Source organism: Lampris incognitus, chromosome 10 (genome assembly GCF_029633865.1).
Source record: "Lampris incognitus isolate fLamInc1 chromosome 10, fLamInc1.hap2, whole genome shotgun sequence".
NCBI classification, from domain to species: domain Eukaryota; kingdom Metazoa; phylum Chordata; class Actinopteri; order Lampriformes; family Lampridae; genus Lampris; species Lampris incognitus.
In genome coordinates this window covers 55,804,150-55,815,194 of record NC_079220.1, presented here as the reverse complement: position 1 = coordinate 55,815,194, position 11,045 = coordinate 55,804,150, and the positions used below count along the sequence as shown (strand labels likewise).

Genomic DNA, 11,045 nt, shown 5'->3' with positions numbered 1-11,045 from the left:
CTAACTAGTTCAAACGAACGTGCGGAGGAAGCTCGGCGTGTCGCGGCTTCCGTAGGTTGCGTTTTTTTTTCTTCTTCTTCCCTCCCTCCTCCCCGCACGCGAATCAGTTCGCGCTTCTCTGAAGTAACGGAGACCGGTAACTAAGACGCACGCCGGAAGGAGGTCTGGATGCTTCCGCATAAGTAGCTAATCACAAACTGTGCAATCACGCCTGTACGTTTATGCAAAAGAAGAAGAAGAAGAAGAAAGACAGATAATTTATCTAGTGTAATAAATGTTACACTTATTTTTACACATACGCATGTTGATTGCGCTGCAAATGTACACTACCGTTCAAAAGTTTGGGATCACCCAAACAATTTTGTGTTTTCCATGAAAAGTCACACTTATTCACCACCATATGTTGTGAAATGAATAGAAAATAGAGTCAAGACATTGACAAGGTTAGAAATAATGATTTGTATTTGAAATAAGATTTTTTTTACATCAAACTTTGCTTTCGTCAAAGAATCCTCCATTTGCAGCAATTACAGCATTGCAGACCTTTGGCATTCTAGCTGTTAATTTGTTGAGGTAATCTGGAGAAATTGCACCCCACGCTTCCAGAAGCAGCTCCCACAAGTTGGATTGGTTGGATGGGCACTTCTTTGAGCAGATTGAGTTTCTGGAGCATCACATTTGTGGGGTCAATTAAACGCTCAAAATGGCCAGAAAAAGAGAACTTTCATCTGAAACTCGACAGTCTATTCTTGTTCTTAGAAATGAAGGCTATTCCATACGAGAAATTGCTAAGAAATTGAAGATTTCCTACACCAGTGTGTACTACTCCCTTCAGAGGACAGCACAAACAGGCTCTAACCAGAGTAGAAAAAGAAGTGGGAGGCCGCGTTGCACAACTGAGCAAGAAGATAAGTACATTAGAGTCTCTAGTTTGAGAAACAGACGCCTCACAGGTCCCCAACTGGCATCTTCATTAAATAGTACCTGTTAGAGCCTGTTTGTGCTGTCCTCTGAAGGGAGTAGTACACACCGGTGTGGGAAATCTTCAATTTCTTAGCAATTTCTCGCATGGAATAGCCTTCATTTCTAAGAACAAGAATAGACTGTCGAGTTTCAGATGAAAGTTCTCTTTTTCTGGCCATTTTGAGCGTTTAATTGACCCCACAAATGTGATGCTCCAGAAACTCAATCTGCTCAAAGAAGTGCCCATCCAACCAATCCAACTTGTGGGAGCTGCTTCTGGAAGCGTGGGGTGCAATTTCTCCAGATTACCTCAACAAATTAACAGCTAGAATGCCAAAGGTCTGCAATGCTGTAATTGCTGCAAATGGAGGATTCTTTGACGAAAGCAAAGTTTGATGTAAAAAAAATCTTATTTCAAATACAAATCATTATTTCTAACCTTGTCAATGTCTTGACTCTATTTTCTATTCATTTCACAACATATGGTGGTGAATAAGTGTGACTTTTCATGGAAAACACGAAATTGTTTGGGTGATCCCAAACTTTTGAACGGTAGTGTACGTCTATTTGTATTTTGACTATTTGTATTTTTTTTTCCTTCCTTAATTTTGTGTTGCACTTAATGTCGCCGTACGGCCGCGCAATGACAAATGAAAGGCGTTTATTTATTCATTCATTCATGAAAGAGGTGTCCCTTAAAGCAGCGTTTCTCAACCGGGGGTCCGCGGACCCCTAGTGGTCCGTGGTGTAATTGCAAGGGGTCCGTGAAAATAAAATATATTAAAAAAAAAATCCTATGACATTTATAGAAATAGGATTATTTCACTCAAATGTGACTGAGACCTTTATCTGCCTAAACTATAAAGGGTAACAGGACTTTTTTCTCTAATTACATCTGTTTCACAAGTGTAATTTGTTGTATTTTAATAAGAGATCTCGCTCCCGTTTGCATTGTTAAAAGTTACTGCATAAAAATTCTGTTGTTACATATATCTGAAAGTTACTGAATACATATTCTGTGTTGTTACATATATCTGAAAGTTACTGCATAAGAATTCTGTTTTGTTAACTATATCTAAGTTACAACTGAAAGCTCTTATTTTTGCCCCAAAGAGTGAATAAATGCTATAATGCAATTTAAAATGCAGTTTCTACTGTTTCTATCAAATTGCAACCCCCCTCCCCCAAGATCAGGTGGAGGGGTCCTCAGGGTAGATCAAAAATTCGCAGGGGGTCCAGGACCCCAAAAAGGTTGAGAACCACTGCCTTAAAGCATCCACAAATATCACCCCGCCAATCACAACATGCAGAAATGTAAAAGAATTGTGACCACAACCTGCTCTTCCTGTGACGAACGCCCAGAAACAGTGTTACCCCTATTCTGCCACTGCTGTCACGCCAAGGCATTCTGGCAGCACCTTTGCAGATTGGTCACTGATCGCCTCTTCAAAGACTTGGTTCGTTATGGGACAACGTAATATTTGGATTCTTTAAACACCCCAAAAAGGCGACAAATATTGTTTTCATAATAAAGCTGTCGATAACATTGGCAAAAAAAAAACTATTCACAAAAGCAAATTCACAAACAAAAACCTTTTCTTTTTTTGTTGTTTTCGTGAAAGAAATTGAGGAATATGCAAAATCTTTTTCTACAAACAAAAAAGGCTGTCAAAACTGTTCATTTATGTAGGTCTTTTAATATCTTTATGGAATTGAATGGGATGTACCCCCGGCTCCTTTGTTATGTGTGTTCGTTCTGTATACTGTTCTCTGTATACTACATCTGTCGTGTTAATAAAGATTTTTTGAAAAAAAAAAATAATGTAAGGGAGACTGGTGCATGTGGATGGACTGGGAGCGCCAGGGTCTCCTCTTTACTGACTAAACCACCAAAGACATAACACTGTGTACATGACGTGGTGGCACTATATACATATATGATGTGACCTAGAGTTTAAGTACGTGCATCTTATTTTTGCTGATCCCTTTTTACATGACAGCAGACCAAAATCAGCCATGCGACTGAAAAAAGGCCCTACTTCCATAAGCAACAGATTTGACTGAACCCTGCATAAAGCAAGCTTACAGAGGCTTCGGGTAGTTTATAATGATGCAGTGAGAATACTACTGAAAACACCAAGATGGTGGAGTGCAAGTGAAATGTTGGTGGCTGCAGGAGTCAGTACCTTTCAGGCTCTTCTAAGAAATCTCATGTATAAATTCATTTGCCGGCTCGGTGACTCTGATAATGTAATCATCAACCCAAACAGACACGAGGAGAACATGCAAACTCCACACAGAGGACAACCCGGGATGACCCACCAAGGTTGGACTACCCCGGGGCTCAAACCCAGGACCTTCTTGCTGTGAGGCGACCGTGCTAACCACTGCGCCACCGTGCCGCCCTCTCTTTGAGTATTCATTTTTATTTGATGTTTATTATATTTCACAAAATATAATCAATTAGACCAACACTGTTTCCCTTTATTATGATAAGATTGTAAAAATCTGTCCTTCAATACAAAATATACAAAAAATGGCTAAACCCAACACTTACTGGGCTAAGAGGTACTGTGGTTCTGAGGTGTCTGAATGCACATCAACCTTCCACATATTTTTAACATTATATCCAAGAAGAAAATGTAACAAACACATCTGGTATATGGGAAATCTGGGTGGCATGGTGGTCTGTTCCGTTGACTACCAACACAGAGATCACGGTTCGAATCCCCGTGTTATCTCCGGCTTGGTCAGGTGTCCCTAAAGACACAATTGGTCCTGTCTGCGGGTGGGAAGCCGGATGTGGGTGTGTGTCCTGGTCGCTGCACTAGCACCTCCTCTGGTCGGTCGGAGCACCTGTTCAGGGGGGAGGGGACTGGGGGGAATAGTGTGATCCTCCCACATGCTATGTCCCCCTGGCGAAACTCCTCACTGTCAGGTGAAAAGAAGCGGCTGGCGACTCCACATGTATGGGAAGAGGCATGTGGTAGTCTGCAGCCCTCCCCAGATCGGCAGAGTGGGTGGAGCAGAGACCGGGATAGTTTGGAAGAGTGGGGGAATTAGCCAAGTACAATTGGGGAGAAAAAAGCCACAAAAAAACAAAACAAAACACATGAGGTATAAGACAATGGTACACATCTGTTCTTGGCACATTTGAAAAAAGTACTAAATAGATTTTCGATGAATTTCGGGGGATATCATCATACTTATTGCCGTAGAGCAGAGCGAATGTGGTTTACAGTCCATGGCAAGACTTTTAGAAAATCTATATTTGTTTATAACAAAGCCCTGCGCTATGCAAGGCAGGCTTATTTCTCTGGCATTATAAATTAAAACAGTAACAACTCCAGCGTCTTATTTTCCACAACTGATCGCATTATAAATCCTCCCCAGTCTCACGAGCAGTTATGCCCTGCATCTAAATCAAAATGGGACAAGTTTGCATCATTCTTTGATAATAAAATCATTAATATCTGAGCAGGTATCATGAATAATGTTGTTAATCCAAACAGTCAAACTGCTAGGAACGACTCACGGGGAAATCTAATTTCCTTTTGCAAAATTAGTGAACAGGAACTTCATAAAACCATCTTGCAGATGAAGTCATCCACCTGCTCTCTGGATGCAATTCCCACTGCCTTTTTTCAAGAAGTCTTAGATAGTTTGATTGGTGATGTTTTGGATATTGTAAACTCTTGTTTAGATTCAGGTATCTTTCCTGATTCACTGAAAACAGCTTTAGTGAAGCCCTTACTCAAGAAGAATAATCTTGATCCGTTGGTGCTGAGCAATTATAGGCCTCTTTCTAATCTGCCTTTTCTGGGCAAGATTTTGGAAAAGGCAGTGTATAAACAATTGGATGGGTTTTTTTTGCATGAAAACAAGATTCATGATGAATTTCAGTCCAGTTTTAGGAAAGGACACAGTGTTGAAACAGTGCTTGTAAAAGTAGTCAACGATCTCAAGAGTGAGCGCTGATAATAAAAATGTTTCCATTCTTTTACTCCTTGATCTGACAGCTGCCTTCAGTACAGTTGATCATAATATACTTCTAGTCCGCCTTGAGAATTGGATTAGCCTTTCAGGCACTGCCCTATCATGGTTCTACACTTATCTTACTGGCAGAAGCTATTTTGTTAGACTTTCTGACCATGTATCGGACAAACATGTAACTTTCTCAGGTATTCCACATGGTTCTATTCTTGGTCCTTTATTGTTCTGTCTGTACATGCTGCTGCTTGGGAAAATTGTTTGTGATCATGGAGTGAATTTCCATTTTTATGCTGATGATACCAGTTATATTTATCTGTAGCACCATATGACCCCAATGCTCTCAATCCCTTGATGAATTGCCTGTCTAGTATGAAACAGTGGATGAGTGAAAATTTTCTCAAATTGAACGAAGACAAGACAGAAATTCTCATCATAGGTACTAGTGCACAGAGAGAAATTATATCAAGTAGAATGGGGAGTCTGGCTGTACAGAGTTAGTCTGTAGTAAAAAGCCTGGGTGTCATCATTGACTCTGAGTTGGATTTTAAATCACATATCAACAATGTTACAAAGGCTGCCTTTTTTCACCTAAATATATTGCTAGAATTATACCCTACCTCTCCCTGGAAGATGCCAAAAAGGGGACGCATGCTTTTATCTCTTCGCGTCTAGACTATTGCAATGCACTTCTTACTGGTTGACCAAAAAAAAAGTATCGATAGGCTGCAACTAGTACAGAACGTGGCAGCAAGGGTCGTAACAAAAACCAGGATGAGAGATCACATTACCCCAGTTTTAGCGTCTTTACACTGGCTTCCTATAGCATTGAGGATTAATTTTGAAATTATTTTACTTGTGTTTAAAGCTCTACATGGTTTAGCACTCTCATACCTATCTGACTGCTTGTCTGATTATGTTCTGAGCTGCTCTCTTAGATCCTCTGGTGCTGGCCTGCTCAATGTCCCTACAATGAACTACAAAAAGTATGGAGAAGCAGTATTTTGTTTTTATGCACCGACAGCTTGGAATAGACTCCCCCAACAAATAAGAGAAGCAACGTCTATAGATAGTTCCACCTGCTGCCTTGTGGGTTGATGCCTCTTTAGGCAAAGGCTAGGAGAAGGGAACACTCTGACAACAAAACCACCTGCTGCCTTGTAGGTTGATACCTGTTTAGGCACAGGCTAGGCGAAGGTAACTCTGAATTCAAATCCCCGGGCAGAGTCTACCCAGCTGTCAGTATCCGGAAAGGGTAAACCATTCCCCAGGCGCTGCACAGTGGCTGCCCACTGCTCCTAGCTACACAGCTAGGATGGGTTACACACAGATAGGGAATTTCATTGTATATATGTACAAATGACAAATAAAGTGTATTCTATTCTAGTTTTAAGAATCAGCTCAAGACATATAGCAAACTTCTTGACCCCTTTAGTGGGTGAAACACCTCACCATATCCAAAACTCCATTGACTTTGTGAACAAGGTCCAAGGCGTAAAACTGGAACCGAATGAAACCATTGCTACGACGTGACCTCGTTATTCACCTGCATCCCAACCATGGAGGCTTTGGAAACTGTGAGGCAACGTTTGCTACGGGACGACACCCTCCACGATAGGAACAACCTCAGCCCAGACCAGATTTGCCAACTACTGGACCTTTGCCTGAACACTACATATTTCCAATTCAGGGGCCAATTTTACAGACAGAAACACGGCTGTGCAATGGGTTCACCAGTATCTGCCATTGTGGCTTATATATGGAAGAGATAGAACACAGGGCCCTGAACTCCTTCAGAGGAACACCTCCGGGCCACTGGTTCAGATATGTGGACGACACATGGGTCAAAATCCAAACATAAGAGGTGCAAGCGTTTACCAAACAATTAACTCAGTGGACAAGAACATTAAGTTCACAAGGGAAGACGTAAAGAACAACAGTTTGCCCTTCTTGGACTGTGACGTCCACATTGGGGAAGACAGGAGCCTCCACATTGGGATTTACAGGAAACCTACACACACAGGCCAATATCTATCTTTCGACTCACACCACCCTCTGGAACACAAACTGAGCGTCATCAGAACTCTGCAACACAGAGCTGACAATGTGCCCAGCAGCACTCAGGCCCAACGGGAAGAACACAAACACCTGAGGGGAGCTTTAAAAACCTGCGGCTACCCCAGTTGGACCTTTGTGAAAACTGCAACACGTTCCAAAAAGACCAACCGGGTAAGCGATGAGGAGAAGAGGAACAGAAGGAATAGCACAGTCGTCCCGTATGTTTCTGGGGTCTCCGAGAAACTAAGGAGATTTTTTAACAAACACCGCATCCCGGTATACTTCAAACCCAGCAACACACTCCGACAAAGACTGGTTCATCCCAAAGACCGTGTACCACACACCCAGAAAAGCAATCTGGTGTATGCTGTACAATGCAATGAGGATTGCACTGACCTATACATAGGAGACACCAAACAACCACCACACAAACGGATGTCCCAACACAGAAGGCCAAACTCCTCAGGACAAGACTCAGCAGTCTATCTACACCTAAAGGAGAAGACACACTCCTTCCAGGACAGCAACGTACACATTTTGGACAGGGAAGATAGATGGTTTGAAAGAGGGGTGAAGGAAGCCATCTATGTGAAACTGGAAAAACCATCCCTCAACAGAGGAGGAGGTCTGCGACACCACCTATCTCCCACTTACAACGCCGTCCTTTCATCTCTACCCAGGAGACTCAAGAAGCCTAGCCTCCAAGAACAACAGTCGCTCACTAACGGCTCCAACGGCTCTCATGACCACTGAATGGAGCACTAACGAAGTCGAAACTAACAGCCCCCAACGACCGTCGCTGCTTAACATCGGATCACAAAGAGCCACGCATATCAATACCTCTGATAGCGACGGGCGTTGCCAAATATAAGAACACAAAGAGCCATGGACATCGATAGCTCTGATAACGACTCCAAAGAGGATAAATATCTGAGTCTCATCAGCAGCCAGTCAGACTAGCTTGGTCTAGTCAGAAAGGCACGAACTGAGGAAGCCTCTTGGATGAGAGGCGAAACGTCTTCACGGATATATACCAAGTCCTGTTGCACTCAATTCAATTCCTTTGGATAACCATGACCTGGATGAATGAGAACATTCACAGACAGCTCAAGACCCATTTTTATGCTCTTGCTTTTAATTAATTCCACTTTATGTTTTTTTATTCTTATTTTTTTATCTTGTACTGTGCTTTTATTTCTTGCCTTGCTCTATGATTTTTTTTGCCTAGGTCTGTGTTTTATTGTTTTTAACTTATTTTATCTGTATTGTTGTTGAGTTATATTGCTTCCTATGTTTTTAATGTAAAGCACTTTGAGCTACATTTTATGTAGGAAAGGAGCTATACAAATCAAGTTTATTAATGTTATTATAGTACCTCTAAGGCAGTGGGCATGAAATGTGTTTCGTAACCTGAGAAAGACTGATCATTGTCCGATGAGCTTAAATCATCATCCCTCTCCTCCTCCCCATCCTCATCCCTCTCTTCTTCGGAGTCAATCATTTTGCTGTAATCCTGTCTTCCAAATCCATGTCTCCGCTCTGTCCTTTCCCACTCTTCTTCACTGGCAGCCACTCCCACTTGACCCCTTTCTCTGTCTTTATGTGAGCACTCATCTCCTGCCTCTTCCTCAGTCACTCCATCAAGATGAGAGGCTTTCCTTGGGCAGGACTTCAGAGTATGGGGCTGGATTTGCATGACTTCCAAATAAGAGATTTGGAGATTGGGTTCGAGACTAGGAACACAGTTCCAAGAGAATTCATTGATCTACATGGACAACACACACAGAAATAAAGACAATCAATTAGTATGTAGGCTACATTATTAGACATGTGACTGTAAACGGGAGAGGCAATGATCAGCTGAAAGGCTGCAACGGGTCCACCCATCCATCCATCCATCCTTCATCCGAACCGCTTATCCTGCTCTCAGGGTTGCAGGGATGCTGGAGCCTATCCCAGCAGTCATTGGGCGGCAGGCAGGGAGACACCCTGAACAGGCCGCCAGGCAGTCACACAGGGCACATACACACACACACACACACACACACACACACACATTCATACTTAGGGGCAATTTAGTATGGCCGATTCACCTGACCTACATGTCTTTGGACTGTGGGAGGAAAACGGAGCATGAAAACGCCACACAGAAGACGACCTGGGACAACCCCCAAGGTTGGACTATCCCGGGGCTCGAACCCAGAACCTTCTTGCTGTGAGGCGACCACACTAACCACCGCGTCACCATGCCGCCCTGCAACAGGTCCACAGTGAGAAAACAACATCATCATTCATGATCGGTTAGAAAACCTATTCTGAGATAAGATACAGGAGCCAATGGGGCTCGAAACACTCTATCGTGGGGGTCGACCCACAGCCCGCGGGTCGGGCGGGTTCGGGTAAGCTAGCTAGTAAATATCACAGGTTCGGGAGGACTGGTCAAAAAGTGACAAAGCAGCGCTCCGAGTAAGTTATAAATAACTTACAGAAACATTGCGTGCTATAGGCTAGGCTATGCATTACTAGTCCACCCCCCCATCTCTCTCTCTCTCTCTCTCTCTCTCTCTCTCTCTCTCTCTCTCTCTCTCTCTCTCTCTCTCTCTCTCTCTCTCTCTCTCTCTCTCTCAACTGATATGGGAATCGGTTCTGTGATGGAAAATTAAGTCTTTATCGGACAGATTATTGTGAAGGAGTGACTTTGCTATGCTCAGATTGTTAAAATATGTCATGGTAAAGTGTGTTTGTTGTTAAAACTAAACTTGTCTTACAACTCAACAAAATGGAAGACGAGCTCTTTTGTTGGATGTGTTATGGTAAAGGAGTGACTTTGCTGATATTGTCAAAAGATGTGTCATTTCCTGTTTAATAAAGAGCTGTTTTAAATTCAAATTCTCTCTCTCTTGCTCTCTCTCTCGCTCTCAAACACACACACACACATGCACACAAGCACCTCTAAGTTTTTTTCCCCAAGTGGTATCCGTAGCTTTTGTTTACACCACCAAAATACTTTTTTTGGTCAGAAAGAAGAGGATTGTGTGTGTGTGTGTGTGTGTGTGTGTGTGTGTGTGTGTGTGTGTGTGTGTGTGTGAGTGAGAGAGGAAGACAGACGGTTCGTGTCTTTAATGAAAGGTTACTTGTTTTGCTGATACTCAACAATAAAAAACACCGTTTGGGGGCGGGGGGGCATCCAGGTAGCATAGCGGTCTATTCCGTTGCCTACCAACACAGGGATCGCTGGTTCAAATCCCCGTGTTACTTCCGGCTTGGTCGGGCGTCCCTACAGACACAATTAGCCGTGTCTGCGGGTGGGAAGCCGGATGTGGGTATGTGTCCTGGTCACTGCACTAGCACCTCCTCTGGTCGGTCGGTCGGTCAGGGCACCTGTTTGGGGGTGGGGACTGGGGGGAATAGCGTGATACTCCCACGCACTACGTCCCCCCTGGTGAAACTCCTCACTGTCAGGTGAAAAGAAGAGGCTGGCGACTCCACATGTATGGGAGGAGGCATGTGGTAGTCTGCAGCCCTCCCCGGATCAGCAGAGGGGGTGGAGCAGCGACCGGGAAGAGTAGGGTAATTGGCCAAGTACAAAAATCCCCCCCTCCAAAAAAGAACCCCGTTTGGAACAATTTGTCTGTTTATTTAGTCGCCTAGACCCAGACTCTACCAGGCTGATATACAACAGGCTACGCGTTGCCATCGGTGTATTATGCCGGGCAAGCAACCCAAACATGATGTAGCGCAACACAGCCCACTTTGCTGTAGCCTAGACTTACTTTGGAGGTTTGCAGGTTGGGCCGGGTTCGGGTGGGTAATTAACGCATATTTTAGCGGGTTGGGCAGGGCAGAGTGGCTCCCGTAACAGGTTGGGTGGGTGCGGGTATTAAAAAACCCTGAGCGGCGCATCACTAGTCAGTCAGTCGGTCGGTCTCTTACCTGATACGTGGTCATGTGTTGGAACACGGAGCTGTTTCTAGGGTCCGGCACTTTCTCACAGTAGCCCAGTGGTATCAGGGGACAAGCTTTACTTCTCGACA

At 43.6% G+C, this 11,045-nt stretch overlaps 1 protein-coding gene across 2 annotated transcripts in view; it reads right to left on the bottom strand.

Annotated features, from left to right (window-relative positions):
• Window positions 1–8,366: 8,366 nt before the first annotated feature.
• The window catches only part of il12rb2l (interleukin 12 receptor, beta 2a, like), a 23,827-nt gene continuing 21,148 nt past the window's right edge, over window positions 8,367–11,045 (bottom strand). For both annotated transcript variants that reach the window (XM_056287512.1, XM_056287513.1), the window contains 2 exons: window positions 10,945–11,035; window positions 8,367–8,776 (listed from right to left, as the gene is read on the bottom strand). In XM_056287512.1, the coding sequence (XP_056143487.1) occupies window positions 8,378–8,776; window positions 10,945–11,035 (490 nt within the window). In that variant the 3' untranslated portion in view covers window positions 8,367–8,377. The remainder of the gene's footprint in view (window positions 8,777–10,944; window positions 11,036–11,045) is intronic.